This window comes from Urocampus carinirostris, chromosome 1 (assembly GCF_059441175.1).
Source record: "Urocampus carinirostris isolate Australia breed hairy pipefish chromosome 1, RoL_Ucar_1.0, whole genome shotgun sequence".
Classification (NCBI taxonomy): domain Eukaryota; kingdom Metazoa; phylum Chordata; class Actinopteri; order Syngnathiformes; family Syngnathidae; genus Urocampus; species Urocampus carinirostris.
In genome coordinates, this window is record NC_142349.1 from 61,712,914 (window position 1) to 61,736,682 (window position 23,769).

A 23,769-nucleotide genomic window follows, 5' to 3' on the forward strand; every position below is an offset into this window, starting at 1 on the left:
TCTGCAATATTACATATAGGCTACATTTTTACCCAACACCTATATGGGAAGAGGTCTCAAAAACATCCATTATCTGCACTGTTTATCCTGAGTAGGGTCGCAGGCAGGGTTGGGTAGGTTTACTTTAACTGGATTACTTTCAATTACTTTTGGATTACTCCAATACTAAATATGCTAATAAAAGACAAAAGAAACGAAATAGGAATAAAATGACTACATTTTGTGCAGGCTTGGGGAGTAATGGAACACATGGAACGGCAAAAATGATGTTGGCAAGCCGTTTGAATTTATTTTCATTTTTGTCGCATTTTATGTTAGTTTTGCCGGAGATCAAAGCCAGGAGAGAAAGCTTACCACGTGTTATGAGTCATCATTTTATTCATATTTAGTTTCTTTTGTCTTTTATTAGCATATTTGGTATTGGAGTAATCCAAAAGTATTTGAAAGTAATCCAGTTAAAGTAACCGTACCCAACCCTGGTCGCGGGGGTGCTGGAGCCCATCCCAGCTATCTTCAGGCAGTGGGCAGGGGACACCCTGAACTGGTGGCTAGCCAGTCGCAGGGCACCTGCTCATACACTTCAGTTCAGGTTTTTTGCTTGAACTAGGGTTGAAACAATGGTTAGCCAGTTAGTGTTGGAACTAGAGTTGGGTTTTTGGCTGTTATTTGGGTTATGATTTTGTTTGGGGATAAGGTTATTTTTCAAACTAATTGTAGCTCAAATGATCAAATGTATTACATTCACAACGTTGTGGGTTTATTCCCCAGTCTTGGCAATACAAATTCTAGGGTTTTGGTTGGAGGCTAAGATTATGGTTTAGGTTGTGCTAACAAATCTCATAATCCTAGAATTTGTGCTGTCATGACTGGGAATCAAACCAAAACCGACATTTTACCATTCAATAGCCATTACTTTTAACAGCAAAGCTCTAACCCTAACTCCATTCTCATGCCGAGTAGGTACAAAATGCCTTTTCCTTTAAAATTGTATTGTGTTCCGCTCCTAATTGGGTGCAGCTTATAGTTGGGAAATCCACTATAAAATTGTCTGCTAGTCTGTTGGGCTGAAACTGGGCAAGACACGACTACTGCAAATTTAAAGACGCACAATGACATGATGCTGGTGCTTTATTGAAAAGGAAGGATGAGTGTCAATAACTTCACAGCTTGGTTTATACAAAAAGAACAGCAAACAAGCAACAGCACAATTCTTTCCAAGGGCCGTGACTTATCAAGCTAAAATAGTACCGCTTAAGATAGTAAACCTGAATAGTCCCCCACGCGCTACCATCTTTGACAGGACGATGAAGACGAAGGAGGTAAACGTAAGCTAACCTGAATGTGGAATATGTTTTAAAACATTCTTGCGCATTGTCATTGTATTGCTACACGCTTCAAGTCCATGAGTAGAGTCATATACTGTAATCCCTTGTTTATCCCAAGTAATGAGGACCAGAACCCCCTGCAATGTGCAAAATCTTTTTAGTAGTTAACCCCCCATATTTAACATGCGCGTGCAGCTTTGGTCGACTGGGGATAATGGAACGTGGCCCGCATGGGTGTTGTTCTATTTAGAGTGAAAGAGAGGAAGAAAAGAGATCGCCGCGCAGGACAAGAATTTGCTCTACTGGCCCCTGCTCTCAGCAATAGTCGACCGGAGATATAGGATTGCATTGAAATTAATTTTAGGCAGGCCATAATGGTACGCTTTATAGGCCAGAATCCCCCCCCCCAAAAAAAAATAAAGCGCCTTGCTAGTCCCTTATCTCAATATAATGAGTTAGGGATATTGGATCATGGCCACAACCCAGCAGTTTATTTCAGGCGGACCAGAAAAGCAAAGTTCCTTTCTGCCAGTCCCTGCAATAATGGAATTTGGGATAATGGATCATGGACACACGGGGGCAGTTAATTTTAGGCGGGAATACAGTAACAGCAAAAAAAAATTAATTGAAAAGAGCTGCTATGTCTGACAAAAGTACCCTCTGCCAGTCAGTGTTCATATCAATACGTGATCAAGAATAATGGAACCCAGCTGTACAAGCACAGTTACCTTTTAGGTAGGCAAAAAGTAAAAAAAAAAGCTGCCAGGCCCGACAAAATGCTCTTTGCCAGCCACTGCTCGAGTCAGAAGTCAATCAGGGATAACTGATTACGGCCAAAAACACGCATCTCAGTTTAGGCAAGTCAGAACCGCACGCCTCACAACAAAGGCGCCTCCTGCTTGTCCCTGTTTGAAACACTGCAATTTGGGATAATGGATCGCAGCCACTCGAGTGCAGTTTGCTTTAGGCAGAAATAATACTAGCAACAAATGAGCTGCCAGACCCAACAACAGTGTGCTCTGGTGGTCCCCACTTGTAGCAATAGGCTATTGGGGATAATGGATTGTGGCTGCTGTAGTGCAGCTCACCTTTGAGTGGACAGATGGCAGAAAGGTGCCACCAAATATGGCAAAATGTCAAAAAAGAGCTGTCAGACCTGACAAAATGCTCTATGCCAGCCACTGCTCTAGTCAGAAGTCAATCAGGGATAATGGATTATGGCCACAACCGTGCATTTTCGTTTAGGCGGGTCAGAACAGCACGCCTCCCAACAAAGGCGCCTTCTGCCCATCCCCGCTTGCAGCAATGCGCGATCAGGGATAACGGATTGCTGCTGCACAAACGCAGTTAAATTTTTTTGCGGACGGAACGGCAAGAAAATCACCAAACCCGACAAAAATACGTTCTGCGGCAATATGCGATCGGGGATCATGGATCACGGAAAATGTTTGGCAAAGTACAAAGCGCCAAGTAGATTACGGTACGTACGGTGCCTTCATGTATAAATGCATAAGTAAGCTTAACGATATAACCGATACCATATTCGTTTCGGAGACGTTATTATATACAAGATGGAGGATATTAATAATACAGTGTGAGTTCTTTAAAAGTAGCAGCATGAAACATCGCTTTGCTTAAAATCCAGCCAAAAATTGGCCACCTTTTTTATGACACAATTAAGTCAAATGAACTTTTTTCTCCGCCAGGAAAAAAAACAATACATGTTATTACTTGTTTATAGACATTAAAGAGTAGAACTATTTGAGCATTTCCTGCTGAGCACAAACAGCAGCACGTAAATGACGGTTCAAAACCTTCCGAGTGAGTTTCGTGAAAGCCCCTCAAGGTTACGGACGCCCGTACGTTGAGTTTAAACTTCCCCGATGCAGTTAAAGTTTAGTATTTTTTTTTTTTTTCAAATGGGAAAAATACGGTCACGACTAAATGTAGTTTCCGAACAAAGGCGGTCAGAGATCGGGGAATCGGCTGGGGTCTTCCTTAAAGTCGGTCGGGGTGACGAAGAGGGAATCTTGGAAGCTGTCGTGGTGGAACTCCTGGAAAGTGACGGTGGCCGTGATGGTGGGAAACACTGGGATGTCTGCGGGAAAGCACGGGTGGGGTTAGAGAGAAGAGTTTTCAGATTGAGTGGGGGGTCGACGCACCGAGTTTTACAGGGAAGCCGGGGGGCAGTTTCATCTGGACGAACTCCCGAAGCTTGTTGAAGTGCTTGAAAGGAGCCACCACCTCCAACACGTTCAGTAAACTGCAATGGAAGGAACACACCTTCATTTAACAGTCGCAAACGAGGATATTTTACAATTAACTGCTTTTATTTTGGAAGGTAAAACTTCCTGTTTTGACAAGCGTTCTCAACAGCTTGAAAGGACTCACATCAGACGCTGAAACCATCTGATGGAACCACTAAGCAGAGGCGGGTTAAACGCTGGTCTGGGGTGCCATCTAGTGGACGGCGCGCAAAATTCATACCTACTACTTTTAGTCGTGTATAAACGTGCATTTTTTTAGGATGCACGTTATTCTTGACCACAATAGCAACACATTGAATGCAATAGGAATAGAATCCCGGTCGTGCCAGACAGAACAGAAACCTAACCACTAGACTACCAGTGATATAGATAGAGATGCAAAAACGCATTTGATTTAATCTTGTTATCAGAAAAGTTTTATTCACAGTACAAGAGACAAATCTTAAGACATTAGAGGTAGCAGAAAGATGTCCTGAAAGGCACAAATAAATAACAAAAAAGAATGACGAAAAATAACTCTTTGGTGTATCTAAAGATGAAATAAATACATCGTAAATGTTATTTTGGTATTGTGTTCATAGTTGACACAAAGGGCTACAAATTAGATATGCATTTCTACAATATAAACTTAAGTTATTACATTGTAGTTACTCTGTTATTACCAGGTTCTAATTATGAGAAGTAGGGTTAAACTAGGCTCAACCGCTTACTTTGGAAGATTTGATCGATGATTTCTAATAGGAGTAGTAAATTCAAACAACTACAAAATTACATTGGCCCATCACTGGTGAGCTATTTTTAGAAAGAGTCCATGGTCTACTCAGGTACTCTCGTGGGCATCTAAGTAATGACCCCTTGATGTAAGGTATTTGCTATGTTTTTGCCAATTTAGTGGTTTTTTTTGCTCGTATTTTCTGCAAAAACATCTGGTTGGAAGCACGTTTTATTGTATGCATTTCCTACATTTTGTTTATTAATCATATTAAGACTTATTTCGTACATCATTTGATTTTGTTGTCTGTTTAGTTTTCGCGGATCAGCAATCTGTTCATTCCATTCATTTCTTCAGAATATACAGAGAATCCATGTTTATCCCGAAGGTTCTGTTCCAAAAAGAACATAAAATTGGCAAGCCCTATTACTCAGGTAGAGAAGACGCAGAGAAATTGTTTAGCCAATCGGAATAAAGAATTCAATGCAAATAACAATTTACATCAGTGAAGTAGAGAGACTGTGATAGGTAAACAGTGTTATAGGGGGGGTCTACTGTACTTAAAGTTTGAATATTCAATGCGACATTGATGCTTTAAAATCATTATATTGAGAAATTCACTCCAATATCTGCATATAAGATAAAGACGTAACCAGACATTTCCAAATTCTTTGCGAGTGTCTTTACATATGTTCATGACCATCCCTGGGAAACGGTGACTAATTTTAGATCAGGATCGAAGCCGGCGTATGAGCAGCAGTCTAGCAAGAGCTAAATCCTAAACAAAGTATCAAGTCAAGGGCGTGTCCTTACGATTCAATGCCCAGAGGGAAGTCCTGGCTCATGGCGACGGTGGCCTTGAAGTGCTTCTTGTTCTCCTTGCACACCAGCTCCCTTCCCACGTGAGGAGGTCTGAAGAGAACACGGCAACATTATTCTGCTTAAAGAAATAAAGGAAAACTAGGACCACTTACTTTCCATGTTCTGCCGTGATGTACTCCTCCCAGGAAATGGTGTTGGGGGCTGGCGCGGAGAGGGACTGCCTCCTTACGGCCTGGGGGGTTAAAGTTGACACTATGATTAAAAATGAGTTGACAAAACTAAAATACAGAGGCCCCTCGCTTCTTCACGCTTCAAAATCAAAGATTATCGCTGGTTCACTCCCTCACGGGGGGAGAAAAATTATTGAATATAAAAAAAACAACAACGGATGCTTCCTTTGGGAGAAAAGTTTTTGACAGCCAAGATTCACGTTAATTGGCTAGCACCTCTTGACTTGAGATCTCCGATGCTGATTGGCCAAATCATATCATAGTACCGTATTTCCCGCACTATAAGGCGCACCGGGTTATAGGGCGCACCCCGAAAAAATAGTTTTTGGTCCTATATTTGACATACATAAGACGCACCGGATTATAAGGCGCTACAATGGGAACGTGGACAAAACAGTCAGATAGTTCAGTCAAACTTCTTACCCCCTTAACATTCCCAAAGCTTGCAAAGACGCAAATACGTGTCGAGAACACGTGCAGATGCGGTGTCCATACGATGTCACTCAAATGCATCGTTCCATCATTCGGAAGGTTAAAGTCTTGGGATTCAAGAAATGCCAACCATTCCTTAGTTTCTATTTTCGCTCGCAACTTTACTGTGCATATGACAATAAACACTTGGAATTGAGTTTAGATAGATAGATAGATAGATAGATAGATAGATAGATACTTTAATTTAAAAATAGACACTCCATTCCATCCATTATCTGCACCGCTTATCACAGAAACATCGAGTTCAGTCTGAAACAAAATACAGGGAAAATATATAGCCAGAGTAGCTCACCGAAGTCGTGTTCAATAATAATGTGCAGCCATGGTCCTCTTATATCTGTGAGTTTAGTAAATCCAGCAGAATAAAATATTTACAAATACAGAATAGTAAAAAAATGCTTTCTGTATGCCGTCAACCACGTGCTATACGCATTCATCTTTTTTGGCCAATTGCAGGCTTTGTTTTGCCGCTTCAGCCTATGCCAGCCTGTAAATGATAAAAAGGATCCGCCCCTTGACCTCCGAATAACTTTAGCCAATAGTGATCGATTCAACTGATGATTGACACATCTTTTTCGGCCAATTGCAGGCTTTGTTTTACAGCTTAACCCTATGCCAGCCTGTAAATGATAAAAAGGATCCGCCCCTTGACCCCCGAATAACTTTAGCCAATAGTGATCGATTCAAATGATGATTGACACATTGGTTAGCCAATGTAACGCCGGTAAATAAATCCCAGCATACACCGCGGACTACTTGGCGTTCGGGGGAAAATGTAGTCGGCGGCTGCAAGTTAGTTGGAAGACTTTGCGATTTAATATTGATCCATAAATAAGACGCACTGTATTATAAGGCGCATGGTCATCTTTTGAAAAAAATTAAGACTTTTAGGTGCGTTTTATGGTGCGGAAAATACGGTAACTTTCATACTGTATGGTGAGCAGACACCTGCTCTGCGTTCTACTACATCTCTCTAAAAAGAGTTTGTGTCCCGCTCCTTTCCATCATGCTACCTAAAGCACACACATCTCTCTCTGTCCCTGAAAGTCGGCAAAGCTTATAATCAAAGTGCACCCCAAAAAATATATATATATCAACAAATTTCAAATACGTTTTGGGTTATAATTCATGCTCTCTGTTCTCTCTCTTTCTCTGTAAGTCCACTCTAATGAAGGTTATATCGATGCTACTACGCAGATTTCCAATTTCGTGGGTGCTTCTGGTCACCATTAAACTGCGAAAACCGAGGGATCTCTGTATCAATGTAAATGGGATAATCTTGACCTCAAAATTGTGCTCGCTGATGCTGCCGCCTTTGCTGAGGCTCTCCATGATGGCTTTGTTCCTGAGGATGTCCTCTTCGCTCAGGTGCTCACGACGCTTCCTGGACTCCAGCACCAGGCCGTTGACGGCGTAGAAGTCGGCCAGGAAGTTCCCAACACGCTCCTGCCAAAAAAAAAAAAAAAAGGCTCAGGGGACTTAGAGCGCAAGCTTGTCAAAGCTTTTTGAAGCGTACCATTTCTTTTTAGAATCAATTACAGTATGCCTCTGGGATATAGCCTCATCACATTTTCACTTTAGGGGGGAAAGACGTGTTTTCCGGCCCCTTCGTTCTGGAATTTTCAACAAGTAATTATTTTGTATGTTATTAAATTCAAACCTTGCGGTGTTTGTGCATATGACAAGTGTAGAGGACTACATGGCCTATAATCCATTTCCCCCTTACCTTTTCCAATAACCGACACTGCCAACGCAAAAAAAGACCTATGATTCCTTCACAAGACCTTTCCTTTTTCCTAAAGTGCAAACAAAAGCACGCACACCAGCGCCCCTTCATTCACACAAAGTGACAAGACTCTCCAGCTGTAAAATACAGTTTAGAACTCCAGAGTGTTTATTTGTACCGTAAATTCCGGATTATAAGCCGCTACTTTTTTCCCAAACTTTCAACCCTGCGGCTTATTCAGTGATGCGGCCAATTGATGTAATTTTTCTATCGGCCGCCAGCAGCGGTAGAGTACAAAAGGTAAAATTTAAACCGGTGGTATTGTGCGCCGAGGAAGACTGCAACTTCTTGGCTTGTGCATAAATTGAATTAGCGTAAACATACCCTCATCATGCAAAATGCAAAAAGAAAGGCACATGACGCAGCTTTCAAGCTAAAAGCAATTAGGCAGTCCGATAAAGAAGGGAACAGAGCTACTGCAATGACTGTAAACTTGGCATAAACGAATCAATGGTGAGACGCTGGAAACGGCAGCGGGGAGAACTGGAGAAATGTAAAAAGGCGAAAAAAGCTTTCCGAGCTAATAAAACTAGGTGGCCCGAACTGGAAGACCTTCTAGAAGACTGGGTGAACACACAGAGAGCAGATGGCCGAGGTGCTTCGACTGTGCAGATCAGACGGAAAGCAAAAACAATCGCCACCGAAAAGAAAATTCCGGATTTCAAAGGACGATTGTCGTGGTGTCTTTATGAAAATTTATGAAAAGAAAAGGTCTGTCCGTCAGGAGACGGACAACTCTGTGTCAGCAACACCCTCCCGACTACCAGGAACAAGTCGCACATTTTCACAAATTCTTTCAAAAAAAGATAGCAGAGAATTCAATTGGACCAGACGACATCATAAATATGGATGAGGTACCTCTCACATTTGACCTGCCCCTCACCAGGACCGTCAACAAGAAAGGAGAATCATCTGTCACGCTGAAAACAACCGGACAATAGTGGATATATATTTTTCCCACCCTTACCTTTGGAAATATACACTTTTTTCCTTGGATTACTTTCAACGGGACCCGGACTCTGCAGGTCTGCATCAAACCTTAAGTACGGGTATCATTTTCTGTTCGTTTTGCCGGCTGTGATTTTTGGACTGTGTACTTTAATGAAGGACATTTAGTTTCAATCGGGTTTGGGTTAATTTTGTGTTTGTGTTACATTTTTTAATGTGGGCGCATGCGGCTTACATACAGGTGCAACTTGTGTAAGTACAAAATCGGTTTTCCGCTTAAAATGTGGTGGGTGGGGCTTATAATTAGGTGCGCTCTATAGCTTGGAATTTACTGTAATCAAAAGATTAATGATTTGCATGAGTTTGTCATGACGTTTCATGACAGAGATTTATTTCATTGCGTGTGAAAAGGAAATTTCACCCCTTATCAATTAACCATTTGAAGATTTTTTTGTTTAAAAAAAGCATCAAAAGGAACTCCAACCAGTCACAGGACATGCCTCTGGTGATTGATGACATAAGCTGCATTTAAATGCGCAGGGGAGAACGCCTTTCCCTGCTCTTTTACTCATGTTTTTTGCAAGGACCAGGGCTCGAAGGTTTAGGGGCCCGACCGGCCTTTGCCCCTTGGACAATGGGGACAAAGGCCGAGATCACGGTTTTACGCGGGTTTCAACTTTGTCAAGGCGAGTTAGCAAAGCTCTCGCAGCGCTTTTCAGTTCTATCAAGTCAGTGTTATTTGACGACACGTCATCCACTACAGTGGTCAAAGTTACACTTATCTTTAGGATTTCCGTGAGGAGTTCCCTTGTTGGTTTCCATTGCGGCCGTGGCTTTTAAATGAGTTTAAATGGTTTGTTTACCGTGTTCCATTTCTCGTTTGCACTGGAGGACTCAGACAAACTTTGATCAACCCCAGAAGGTAATGTCTGCAGAGAATTGGTATTTCAGGGTTGGAATTTGCCGGCTTGAGACCAAAGTGGGGTCAGTGTGCTGCCATCGCCAGGTTCCTCCTTACATGTCACGAGCGTTAAAATACTGTATTTATTCCACTCTGGTCATCGTGGAAGGGGGATTACCACTTGTGAGGCCCCTTCTCAAGGTTTCTTTTTTCCTCACGCTGAGGTTTTGAGTTGTTCCTTGCCCGCATGTTGGTTTAAGATCAGGTAATTGTGTCATTGTAATCCTGTGCAGTCCTTTGAGACATTTTTGTGATTAAGAGCTATATAAATAAATGTGACTTGACTTGACTTGAATTTATTATTTATTTATTCATCACTGTGGGTTGCGAGGCTTGAAGTTATGCTAAAAGGAGAAGCCATGAACACAAAGCTTGCCATTCTCAAAAAAATATGAATACGTTGCAGGGTTAGGGTTGATAATTGGAAAAATAATTAAAAGTAAAGAGGCGATTAAGCCAAGGGAATCTTAGATAGGCATCACAATCCCCGCGAGTGGAAGGTTTCGTTTTGAATAAGCTGTCGCCGTCTCCTTCCCTCCTTTGCATCTACCTGCTAGCTTAAGTCACATCACACTAAAGGTAAATACTATTTTATTTTTCCTTTACATCTACAATGTTTTGGAATGTTTTAATCGTATACACATATAACAATCATAAGTAGTACTTACTATACACTATTTTGTTATTTTAATGTTTTTACCTGGGGTATTAGGGGTTTGGAAGGCAATGAAATAATATTTTTTTTTTTTGTCATTGATAACAATGTAGTGATCATTGTTTACCACAATATTAGACAAGGTGCTCCATAATAAACATGTAATAAGAGAACTTAAAAAGGAAATAAGAAAATAAATTCTAAGATAAATGGGCAAACATTTACAAGGTAATACTTGCATTAGATAATTTGCATAGGTTTGTATCTCCCTGCTATACATAAGTTTTACTTTGCAATCCCCAAAGTAAGGATCAATGTTGTATCCTAGGAGTCAACAGTGCTAGGCTAAAAAGTAGAAGGTCTTACGGTTTTGTCCTCCCTGAAGAGCCAGCCGCTCTGAGTGCGGGCAAAGGTGATGGACTTGGTGGACAAAGTAGCCGAGTAGACATCGCTGCTCATCAAGATGTCCACCTCTTCCTCCGTTTCCATCTCGGACTCCTTGGAGGGACACACGCAATGATGAAACGCTGCAGCAACAACTTCTTCTGCAGGTGCAGAGCGTCTGTCTGACCTCATGGTGTATTCTTTGGTACACTTTGGCTTCGTTGTCCAGGACTACAAATGACTGCGAGGGCGGCGCATCACCGCTGAAGATGAAGCTGAGGTCTCCGCGCTGACACTTCATGTCGATGAAGTCGATCAGGGTGGTGTCCAACCTGCATAGAGAGGAGGCTTTGGCACATGTAATGTCCTTGTTGCATGTAAACACATATGCTATCAAAAGATTGTACTTATGTGTGTGCACACGTGGATGTTGCTTCTACGTCGAAATTAAACATGTCTCACTCATTATTTCCTGACACTATTCAGTTCTAAACAAGCGTCACAGCGTTGTTTTCAATGACAAAATAGACAATTCCAATTCTGATGAAAGAGTCACCTAATATTAGAAACTAGAGGTCGACTGATTATCGGGCGGGCCGATTATCTGCGCTTATATTTGGGAATGGGCAGCACGGCGGCGCAGTGGTTAGCGTGTGTGCGGCACAGTTCTGAGGTCGTGGGAACCTCCTGCGTGGTTTCAAATCCAGCTACCGGCCGTACTGTGCGGAGTTTGTATGTTCTCCCTGTGCTTGCGTGGGTTTCCTCCGGGCACTCCGGTTTCCTCCCACATTCCAAAGACATGCATTTCAGGTGAATTGGCCAATCCAAATTGTCCCTAGGTGTGACTGAGCGAGTGAGTTGTCTGTCCCCGTGTGCCCTGCGATTGGCTGGCAACCAGTTCAGGGTGTCCCCTGCCCACTGCCCGGAGATGGCTGGGATGGGCTCCAACCCCCCCGCGACCCTAATAAGGATAAGCGGTACAGCTGATGAGATGAGATGAGATATTTGACAGATAACGGTATTGGCATTTTTATCTATTTGACGGGCCGACTGTGTTGTATGGTGCAGAGGCTTGGAACCTGAACGCAGATTCAATAAGGAAATTAAATGTTTTTGAGATGAAGTGTTTGAGGAGTATGTTAGGAGTGACAAGATTGGATAGATTGAGAAATTAAATTGTGAGAGACAGAACTGGAGTAGTAGTGGAACTGAGCAGGCGTGTGGATAAGAGAGTACTTGGTTGGTTTGGACAATTGGAGAGGATGGATGAGGAGTGAATGTTGAAGAGGATCTACAGAGCAGAAGTCAATGGAAGGAGACCAAAAGGAAGGCCGCGATTGACGAGGATGGATGGTGTTATGAGTGAACTGCAGGAAAGAGGTCTAAATATAGTGGAAGCAAGAGCTCTTGTTGGTGATAGGAATGAGTGGAGAGGTGTTGTAAAAGGATAGTGGGATGTTTAGACGCGTTCAAAGGGAGGGGCAGGGCACCCGTATGATGCGCCAGGGGTAAAGCAGTGAAAGCTGTTGGGCCCTGCTGTTGAACAGAAGAGTGTGTTGTGTCACCCTGACCCGAGTGACATGGCCGCTTTCTTGTGTCCCGTTTCATCTGGAGGGACGAAAGCATGACCAACTTGGATGCTGAGGTGCTTAACCTGTTTGGGCATTTGGGTTGGTTATGGTCCAAACACTTTTGGGTGTGCTTTTCACTACTTTTTCTCTTTTTTATTTTCTTTGTTTTTGTATGTGATTGTCTTGCTGTTGGTCACCCCTCTTGAGGGATATGACCAGGGTAGATAAATGGATAGATCTATTTGACGGGCCGATTCAATAGATATTTAAAACCTCGCTCACCCCATCTCCTGCTCCTCTTTCTCCTTGGACGCTACCCACCCTACGCCTTGGATTAGATAAGCGACCGGGGGCGGAGCGATTGAATCAGGAACAATAACTATAGAGCGGCAGCTGCGCCAACTCATCCTGACATGCCCAGGTCCGAGGTAGAAAAGCGTGCTTACGGTTAAGATGGAGACTGAAATCTTAGCTCAAATCATAACATTAATTTGCCAATTAAGGGTTTGTTTGTTATTAAGACAGCATATAAAGCTTGCTAAAGTGGAAGGCTGAGAGATTAGCTGTTACCATAACATTAGTTTGTCAAGCTGGCTAAAAGAGAAGCGCCCAAATTTATCAATTCACAAGCTCTGTTGAAATCTTGATGCACTTTTGGTTTTAAGTTCATTTGAGCCATGTATGTTGTTTTGACATTTTCTGTTTATTTATTGTAAAAAAGTTATTTAAGTTTGTATGTACCTTTATACAAGTTGCTGTTAAGCCTAACTTTATTTCCTGCACTGTTAGTTTTTGTTTTAAGTGAAAGATTAGTCATGTGAGTTGTGTTGAAATTCCAATTTATGTGATGTATAATGTTTCAGAGATCTATTCCAGTTTTGTTTGAATTTAAAACAAATGTTCTTGGTTTCTTTTTGCATTATTAAAACTTTATTACGTCAACTTTTAAGCTTTTACAGCAAATGAATATCGGCTATCAATGCCGGTTGTCTGCCTCCTCTTAATGCTAAAAATTAACGTTATCGGTAGATCCTTATCAGAAAGCTGATTCTGCCATCGTATTTATATATCCTTTTTATTTTTCCAGCTCAGTGGTCACCGCTGTGGTTTCCACAGGTACCAGGTAGCCCCCTGAAGAACACCTGATCCGCCCGCAAACCAGTTCTGAAACAGATCACCTGTGATGAAATTTAATTTCTAACCCGTTTGAACTCATTTGAACCCTTTTAATAAAACTTTTAAGAATTAAAACCAGGTAATATGTACTTGCAGAAGATACACCACAGGAAGTGGTGCTTCAACGACCCTGGTGGTTAAGGGATCAGTCAACCGTAACTAACACAATAGTGACATGGTAACAACATAGCAATAACATGGTAGCTAATTAGAAAAAACAAAAAACCCTCTCTCAGCTTCAAAAAGGTTGGTTGATCCCGCTCCAGCTTAATGACCAAACCAGAATTAGCCCAGACTTGGCTCTGTTCATTCATAAATAAATTTTTTAAAAAATGTTTCATTTTATATAACGCATTAGACACCATTCCCGCAGGGATTCATAAGTAGGGTTATCGTTGACATCTATTTACATTTTAGTCACTCAAAGAAGTTCATTTTAAAATACTTTAATAATTATTTCCATGCTATCATATTTGACATAATAAATATCTCATAATATAAGAATGATAACAATAAAAGATTTTCTCTATTAGACTGTTTAAAATTTCTAGTTCCTGAATGTAATGCAGCCATTAATGGAGAGATACTAGGTACTGGTCACAGTAAAGATGGTCTCGTACTCAATTATCCCTAGGGTGAATAATATGAATGTATTGTACTGCAAAATAAGAATAATATATTCAACTTGCACTTTAATTCACTGGACATTTAAATTGTATCAAATAGTGCTTCAGCTACAGGTTAAAAACAGACCCAATTAAAACTGAATTTAAAACAAGCAGTTCAACAATAAGATGTCACAAAATGGATATTGTGATTGCTAGATATTTCTGATACCTGATATTGATACCCTGCTTGTAGATCTTACAAGTATCCGAGGGGAGGATCCGGGACAGCAGAGGCACTGCGACCAAAAAATAAATTAGTCTTGATTGTCAATGTTGTCAGTTTGCCGACATCCCAACAAAATACTCACCCCAGCTTTGAAAATCCCAATGCAGCTCAAGATAAAAGTCACCCAGCTACAAAAAAGGTAACATTAGGTGAATAAGAAATCGGAGAAAAACATTAATAAAAAGCTCATATTAGACTCGCTCACCTCCCTGAGGGCTTTCAGTAACTTTGGCCTTTTGTCCTCCACACTCTCCCTGGATTGTTGCTTCAATTTGCGCAGTATTGCTGTGACTGTGGGATGGGAAGCGACCAAAAATTAATCTTTCGTACACTCACGCTAGCAAGTGACAGAAATCTCACTCAATAATATGACGGCATCATGCTTGGCTTTAAAAATGCCGCGCCTTTGGAGTGTCGCTCATCCTTACACACAGAGACAGACAAATTTTCACACGCTCACTCGAACCTAGGGTCAATATGGAGCTGGGAGTCAACGTGCCATGCATGTTTTTGGAATGTGGGAGGAAACTGTAGTGCACGGAGGAAACGCAAGCAGGCACGGAGAGAACATGCAAAGTCTGCACGGGGAGGCCGGTAGCTGGAATTAAATCCTGGAAATCCACACCGGGGGCTAAAGCGCTAGCTAGTCAGCCGCAGTCCCACCCGAATACAAGTATGTTGAATATTAGTATTTTAACTCTTTCTATTTTCAGCTGGTTTTCTTTGGCGTAAAAATTATTAATACAGACACTTTGCTTAACGGTTGTTAGCGCTACTTTTATGTAAATATTGACATTAGTAAAATTACAAATGATTCTAAAAAGTATACCGTAAAATTTGTACTACAATAAGCAACTTTTTTCCCAACCTTTCAACCGTGCGGCTTCTGCATTGATGCGGCTAATTCATGCATTTTTTCTAACGCCTGCCAGCGGTGTCCGAGAAGTAAAGGTGAAAGTGAGTCATGTGGAATATATGTGTCTAGGACAAGACCCAAGCTTAATGTAATTTTTCCCTTTGTGCATGAATAAAACCAGCATGAAAACCTCATCATGGAAAAGGTGTCAATCAAAAAGGGCGTGCCGATTACCATAAGAATCATTTAACGAGTTTCTTTATTTGTACACGGAAATAGGATTCTATGAATTGCCCTTGATGTAAAGAAGCCATTTTCACGGACATTTAAAGAAGTTGAAGACGGCCAGGGGACGTAATAGTAAGTTACGCCGGCTTTATAGTTTTCGGGTATCTTGTTTCAGACTGATCGTGATGTTTCTCTGGTGAGTATATTTTGAATTGGTTATCATATCTTTATTCACAAGAGTTTAAGGTTTCCAATGATATGTGGCATGATGTATCTTAGTGACTGTGGACATCGTGCAAACGCGTATTTGTTTATCAAAAGTCCGGCGGCCCACCGGAATGTTATGCGGTTAAGGTATCTGAAATTATTAAAACTCTTTCTGTTTACCGTCTTTCTTTATAAATATCTTATGTTTCAAAGTCGGCACTTGCGGCTTATAGTGAGGTGCAGCTTATGTACATTGACATTTCGTTCTGTATACACGTGTACTAGAATGACAATAAAGTAGATCTGAATCTGAATGTATGTACAAAATGTTTTCCTTTAAAAATGCACTGGGTGCGGCTTACAATCAAGTGCGCTCTATACTCAGAATTTTACGGTACTTTCAGAAATGGCCGCTTTTGACAGAAGTGCATAAGGTCAAGCACCACCTTGTGTTTATACATGCACACCACTAGCGAGTCATTATTGTTGTGATGACTGATGAGGCCCACTAATCAAGTCATTATGGGGATTTTATCAGACAATAAGCAAATTTGAAATGGACAATAATTCACTTCATTCAAAAACAATATTAATTAGATTGGGAAAAAAATGAACTACCATACAGATTTTTAAGCACTCTTACGCTAAAAAAATTATATTTATTTACATAACACAAGGATCATTAATTAATGTTAGCCATCTTGCTGCTACGGGTGCCCCGCAAACCAAAAACCTTGCCTAAGTCTGAGCAAAAAAAAGTTGTGCAGTCTGTTAACATTCAGTCTCTGTAGTTTGTATTGTTCCATGCGCTTTGTAGCACTACATAATAAAGTGACATACAGTGGTCAAATAATAGGTAGTGTCCCTTTAAAAGCAAATTGTCCTGTTTTTGTCAGTTTCAAAGTAAAACAAACATTGTTTAACAGTCTGATACATAACTTCATTATGAGGACAAGATGAGCAGTTACTCAATCAGTGGCTAAGCTCCACTTTTAGTTGATGCATTGCCAGGTGCATTGTGGGAGCAGAAGTAGTGAACCGTAAAATGCTGAAAATGCACTTGATGACAGCAACTAAAAGTGATGACGATGAAGGGCAGACTTACTGTTTTTTTGACCTCATGTACTGTAATCACACACCCTTCAAACGACTTTTTCTATAAAATTGGCCTTATTGGTATGCGACAAAATAACAGCAGGAGCAAAGGGGGAGGTGCACGCAAAGTGGTTACGTTAGCTTTGTCGGCATGCGGGCTACTTTTCAATTATTCACTCTAGATGTTTTTTATCTTTAATGGATCACATAAAACCAAAGCGGGAAGAGAGTAACAGGATTCTGAAATCTGCTTATCCGTAACGCTTCATGATGAGCATCCTCACTCTAAGCCCTCATTCGGGATGTGCTCCAAAGCCGCGTGGATGGCCAACCACTAGGATAATAAATGCTCAGATCAAATCCACCAGCTAACATGTGCAGAAAAGCTAGACAGTGGTCCAACGATGGAAGGATTTTCTGATTCACTTCAGTTATTTTTTTGACATCCAGTAAAACTCAGCAGAGAAGTTCTGGAGTACATTCCATTGACTTGATTGGGAAAAAAGCACAGCTCTGATCTCAAAGCATATAATTTGAAAACAGTGGCGGGAAACTGAAACATGAAAATCACCTAAGCATACAGTACAATACCACGCAAACTCAACACACACAGGCCAGAATTCAGATTTGAACCCTAATCCTTAATCATCTGCCAAACCAAGCTACATGGAATGAATGTACTCACTCATTTGTCGATCACCGTAGCTGATGGCTTCAGCCAGGGGGCTCCATCCCTGCGCATTCTTCATTTTGACTGGTGCGTTGTGAGCCAGCAGAAGAAGCGCACATTCTAAAACGTAACACAATTCAAAAGTGACTTTTGCATGAGAAGACACGGCAGATCAAAGAGTCGTCTTTTTACTTGACTTTAATTTCTATGCTATACATGGTGTTGTTAATCTCATCTTGTGCTGGTTGGTTGGATCCCTTAACCACTAGTTATAGGGGCACAATTTCTTGTGGTGTGTCTTGGGCAAGTATAGTCTGGTGGCGCCCATCCCTCTTGAACCGGGGACCTTCTGCATGCTAGGCGAATGTGTTTACCACTGCACTACGGAAACATGCTACTTAATGTAAACATCTTGCACTCTTACCTTTGTGGCCCAGCATCACAGCCAGATGGAGTGGTGTATTACCTTGGAAAAAAAACATCAAAATCCATATTAAAATGCAGAATACTAATTCTTTAAACATTGAGGTGGGGAAGATTATAACTGACATTTTAGAACTTTGATTACAGAATATAAAATGTATTTATTAAAGAAATGTGAAGAAAAAATCAAAGTCTCATTTACAATTCCTTTTTTGTAAATTATGAAACGCAATAAGTACAATAAAATATCTGGTTATTTCATGTCAAAATGTTTTTTTCTTTTTCATAATATCAACACAAAAAGTGATCCAATTTTTATTTCCTGTTTTTATTTTATTTTTGTTTGAGACTTCACCCCTATCCAATGGAAATTGTTTGTTCGGGTTAAAAATATTAACATTTATTGTTCATTTCACATTCAAAATTTAGGGACATGAAAATGTTGACATTCGTGGAAAACAATTGCTATTATTGGATGCGCCGTGCTGCCTCAAGTTGGAATAGTTTTAAATCGAAGAGAAATACATCAGCATAACATACATTTCTAAATTATCTGTACTTATTTGTACATTCTTAAAGGGAATGTGAGATTTGAAATGTGGGAATTTTCTTGACTCATAAGGTTAACGATTTAAACCACTCAATTGAAGGGGTAAAGAGACACAAAGAAGATTGTAAATATTAAAAATATAGCCATTAATATTTGTAGTGTCAAGAAGAAGAAAAAAAGAAAAAATGTTTGAAAATAAACTTTTAGAATTGTTTTAGTTGGATATCTGCAATGGCAGCACGGCGGCGCAGTGGTTAGCGCTTGTGCGGCACAGTTCATGTCATGGGAACCTGTCGTGGGTTCAAATCCAGCTCCAGAGTTCCTGTGCGGAGTTTGTGTGTTCTCCCCGTGCTTGCGTGGGTTTCCTCCGGGCACTCCAGTTTCCTCCCACATTCCAAAAACATGCATTTCAGGTGAATTGGCCGGTCCAAATTGTCCCTAGGTGTGAATGAGCGAATGAGTTGTCTGTCCCTGTGTGCCCTGTGATTGGCTGGCAACCAGTTCAGGGTGTCCCCTGCCCACTGCCCGGAGATGGCCGGGATGGGCTCCAGCCCCCCCGCGACCCTAATGAGGATAAGCGGTACGGCTAATGAGATGAGATGAGATATCTGCAATGTTTGGAAATGTAAGTATCCAAGGCCAAAATAACATGACCGATGTTTTTTATTTGGAATGGGCAAGTGTACCAGTTATTAGTATTGGCGCCAATACCATCTTTTTCAAGGTAATGGTAGCCAAAGGAAAAGTAAACTGCAGTCAAATATATGCAATATTAGAGAAATGTGATGTTGGGATTTAAAGGTACAGCTTTGATGTTGGTTCAGTTAAACCTAGTAAGGGCATTATATTTCATGGTCTCGTTGTCATGGCATACTCGTTGCGTCTGTGTGTGGGAATATTTCCTTTGTCTTCGTTCACGTTTTGCTACTGTGAAAACTGGTTGGTGATAGAATACCATTAAGTTGTTCGAGTCACGCATGAGTATGTTCCATACGTCTTTGTTTTCCGTTTAGACCAAGTGCATTGTTTCAACATTATGTAGCAGATTAGTGCAGTCGAGCCTGCGTTAGTGTATTTTTGATGTCCTTGAAATCTGAACACCTGAATAAACTTTGTTGTTCTGTTTATCCGGTCACCAATTCATCAATCCGGGTTTTAGCTGTGGTTATAGCTAACATTGGGGCAGTGAGCAAAGCACACCCTGGATAGGATGAGAGCCATTTCATACATTCGACAAGGAGCAGTTAGACACACCCACCATAGTGACGGTATCCATGTATCACAAGCGGATCAAATACGCCATCCGAAACAACAATAGCAAGTGACTCTTTAGTTGAGGTTCCTGATAGCATAGCTGTGTCATTTCTTTCAGATTATGCAAACTTATCTCAAAAGTAAGTAGAAGAGGGTCTAAATATTATATACAGAGATATATTCATGGCATTAAGGTGTCCAAAGACGCGAATCTTGTAAGAGTGGATGCAAAATGTTGGCGATCTGTGAGAAAGTCAGAAGCCCTGTACCAACTACACACATAAATAGATTCAGATTTGTGAGAGGTCATGGTATATAGAGGATGTACGATGAGTGATCCAGTATATCAAATTTATTAAACCATTGGTGTAATTTCCATTTGTTTAGAGTCTCTGGCTTGAAACATGGAAATGACATTACAACTTTCATAAATTTGTTACAACAGATCACGAAATGCATATTGGATAAATCCCATAATTGTACTATTTTTACCTTGATTACGAAATGACACCTTTGCTTGTATTTGTTTTTGTCATATGCTAATGAGGGTGCAAGTAAGTAAAGCGGCCGCAGTAATTTACAAACTTCACTCCAGTATACGTAGGCCGCATTAGTTACAGTGGACTTTTATTTAATTACTGCAAAACACTTTCATCAGAGTCCGTTAAATTAAAGAAATTTAACATTATTATTTCATACACATAATCATTAGATACTAGGATCTACTGCGTATGCCAATCTCAGACTACGAAGTGACCGAAGTCACGTCCGACAAAGTCGATGGTACCGTATTCTCTCACTGACAACTAACCGACCCAACAGCAGGGTAAACTTAAATTTAATAAAAATAAAACACACTGTAGAACAAATAACATTGTTTCGGTTCCCATCAATCCTCTGCATGTTGAGTTGATCGTGACGGCCCCCACATGCCTTTATCCATTTCAAACATTTATCCAAATTTGTTTTTTGCTCAGAAAAAAGGGACAAACTTTCCCCCTACCACTCGTTCTGGATATGTCTGATCTACATTACAAGTACTCCAGACACATTGTCAAACCTTTCTGATACAAAACACTGTACAAGTCTGTGGATCACATGAGCATCGTTTATGATACAAGGATGGCCGACCTAAATCGTCAGGCCTAGGCTGTCGTCTGCCTCACATTCTGATTGGCTGAGAACAAGTGCTATCAGATCTATTGATTGCAGGGCACACATAGACAGACTATTTTGACTGGCCAATTAGCCATGTTTTTGGTATGCGAGAAGAAAAAAATGGGAATAATATAAAAACTCCACACAAGCTGGTAGCTACAATTGAACCCACAACCTCTGAACAGTGATGAGGATGTGCAAACCAGTTATCCACTGTGATGCCCTGATAACAATTCTATCTATCTATCTACCCTGGTCATATCCCTCGAGAGGGGTGACCGACAGCAAGACAAACTCATACAAAAAAACAAAGAAAATAAAAAGGGAAAAAGTAGCACAAAAAAAAAATCACACACAAAATTTTTTGAACCATGGCCAACCCAAATGCCCAAACACCCAAAAGAGTTAAGCACCTGGGCACCCAGGTCGGTCATGCTTTTATCCCTCCAGATGAAACGGCATACAAAAAAGATGACTAGAAGGAAGGTTGATGTGTTAGCCCTGAGTGAAACAAAGATGAAAGGAAAGGGTGAATTACATGGTGGTATGTATGGTAGAAAGTCTGGAGTTACGGGTGGACATGCTAGAGAAGGAGTGGCTGTGCTTGTGAGCGAGAAAGCAAAGGAAAAACTGGTGGCGTGGAAAGAGATATCTTCCAGCTTGATGTGGGTGAGGTTAAAGTGGGGTGTAGAAGTATGGATATTTATACGTGCATATGGACCTGGTTAAAAAGGAAGTGCTGAGGAGAGGGAGGAGTTCTGGAAGGATTTTTCCGAACGATAACAATTAATTTTCTGTAAATTAAACCAATGCTGATTCTTATTCTGTGTTTACAATCATGGGATCCACATCTCCGGCCAAACCACATCATGACAGATATGTGATTTATATAGATGACTACTCAAAAGTTTGGTACCAGTCAAAAAAAAACTGTTATGGAACAGTCCTTGATTAAAAAGTTGGAAGTAGAATCCATAAGAAGTAAAATGTTTTAATGGAAGTAAAACGTTTACCTTCAACGCAAGACAAAAATGAATCATTAGAAGATGAAAACAAAGAGCTCTTGACATTGCCATTACCGTGCACGTCTTTCTGAGAGATGCTGTGGGTCCTGATGAGGGAGGAGAGTCGTCTCACATCCCCCTTGAACACGCATTCGTGCACAGGGAATTCTTCGTTAGTGACGATGATCGGATTCTTATTGTCGTCGTTGACAATAGACGCGTTGCCGTTCAGGTTGTTTGCATTCAAATTCTGCTGCTGCTGCTGCAGCTGTAGTGTCGAGGGTTTGACCGATTTCAGGAAAGCCTTGTTGGACTTTAAATGGTGACCGGTTCCGTTAGGGATGGTCCCATTAGAAGTTTCGTCGAAAGCATCGACGGCTTGTGCATTTTTGTTGCCTTTGTAGTGCTCCTTGCGCGCGGCGCGTATCGTTTCACCTGTCATGGTGCTGAAGGACTTCCGAGTCTCCTGGATACTAGCTGACTAACCTCGCCGGCATTAGTATTAAACAAAATCGAGACAGAAAAAAATATTAAACGGAAAAGAATATTACGAATGTTGGTGCTTTACGACGAGAGAAATTAACAGGGACATTAAGCTAATGCCCGGGATGTGATGCTAATGCTATAGCTAGCTCTCAATGTAAAAAATATATACTGTACGGTGGGCGCGGCAATAAACCCCCCACCAGAAGCGTTTAAGGCAATATTTAACGGCACGCACATCAAACAAAAACGAATCTGAGATGTAAAAACACACATTCAAACATATCTTCCTTAAATCCGTTATTTAAAATATTTTAAACCAAACCGACTGAGATTCAGCGCGCTTTGCGGCAAATATAAAACAGACGGGATGGTTCTGTAAGCCCGGAGTTAAACTAATCTCGCGAGATCGAACGTGAACGCCAGTCCTTACTGACGTCGTTTTCACGCGACACGATATTTGCAGCTTGTCAACAAGCTAACCACACAATCCTGTTTTGTTTCTCAGGATGGCCACCGTGAAAAAAGGCAAGAAAGTCGTAAATCAAGAAGAGCTCCGCCGCTTGATGAGAGAAAAGCAAAGGCAAACATCCGAGAAGAAGCGCGTCGAGTCTCCCTTCGCCAAGTACAACAGCTTGGGCCACCTTAGCTGCGTTCTGTGCAACACGCAGCTGAAGTCAGACCTACTCTGGCCCGCTCATGTACTTGGAAAACAGCACAAAGAGAAGGTAAACGAGCTAAAAGAAGGGAAACCGACGGTGCAGAGTCAACCGGTGAAGAGAAAAACCACGGAGGACAATGAAATCAACGGAAAGAAAGCGAAACCTTCCCCGGATGCTGGTCAGTCCACAACGGCGATACCTGCAGATTTCTTCAAGAAACCAGAGCCTGTCAAGAAACCTGCGGGGGTCAATTTGCTAGCCGGTGCCTATGATGACGATGAAGAGGAAACTGCGATGACAGAGAAAGCAGAGGGGACATTTGTTGCTCCTCAATCGGCGTCCGAATTACCAGCTGACTTCTTCGACAGCACCATCCCATCTGTACCGGCCGTCTCCCACTCCGGTTCCATCGCCAAAGCTGAAGCACCAGCAGAAAAAAACACAGAGAAAAAGGACAACACCAACGAGGTGCTGCCTGAGGGCTTTTTCGACGATCCAGTGCGGGATGCCAAGGTTCGCAATGTTGATGCCCCCAAGGACCACATGGACAAGGAGTGGGAAGAGTTCCAGAAGGAGATCCGGCAGGTGAACACCAAGTCTGAGGCGATCGTGGCTGAGGATGACGAAGAGGGACGCCTAGAGCGACAGATCGATGAGATCGACGAGCAGATCGAGTGTTATAAGAGGGTTGAGAAGCTGAGAGACAAAAGGGAGCTGGTGAGGAGAAAGTCTCTGCCAAGGAAAGTGGAACCCATGGAGACCGACGCCAGCATGGAGGAGGAAGATGATAATGAAGAACTGCTCGGACTTTTGTCTCAGGACTGGAGGGCCAAAGGGGCCCTGGCCTGATTAATGTAATCACACAACTGACTGAACTGTGTTTTTGTTAAAAAAATATAAAACCAAAATCAATTATCTTTAAGAATAAAGTGTCAAGACAACAATTATAACGATAC

At 41.4% G+C, this 23,769-nt stretch overlaps 2 protein-coding genes across 2 annotated transcripts; one reads left to right on the forward strand and one right to left on the reverse strand.

Moving 5' to 3' along the window:
• Window positions 1-1,110: 1,110 nt before the first annotated feature.
• On the reverse strand, window positions 1,111-23,028 carry LOC148376481 (ankyrin repeat domain-containing protein 13C-like). The gene is made up of 13 exons (XM_088347568.1): window positions 21,744-23,028; window positions 17,704-17,745; window positions 17,295-17,399; window positions 14,429-14,514; window positions 14,306-14,351; window positions 14,167-14,233; window positions 10,770-10,914; window positions 10,565-10,696; window positions 7,133-7,294; window positions 5,279-5,358; window positions 5,118-5,216; window positions 3,488-3,588; window positions 1,111-3,423 (listed from the first exon to the last, which is right to left on the reverse strand). Exons 1-13 carry the CDS (start codon window positions 22,108-22,110, stop codon window positions 3,293-3,295), a joined length of 1,563 nt encoding a protein of 520 aa, XP_088203694.1. The 5' UTR covers window positions 22,111-23,028; the 3' UTR covers window positions 1,111-3,292.
• Window positions 22,543-23,768, forward strand: znf830 (zinc finger protein 830). Its single transcript, XM_088347593.1, has one exon. The coding sequence runs from the start codon at window positions 22,661-22,663 to the stop codon at window positions 23,660-23,662; it is 1,002 nt and encodes a 333-aa protein (XP_088203719.1). The 5' UTR covers window positions 22,543-22,660; the 3' UTR covers window positions 23,663-23,768.
• Window position 23,769: the final 1 nt, after the last annotated feature.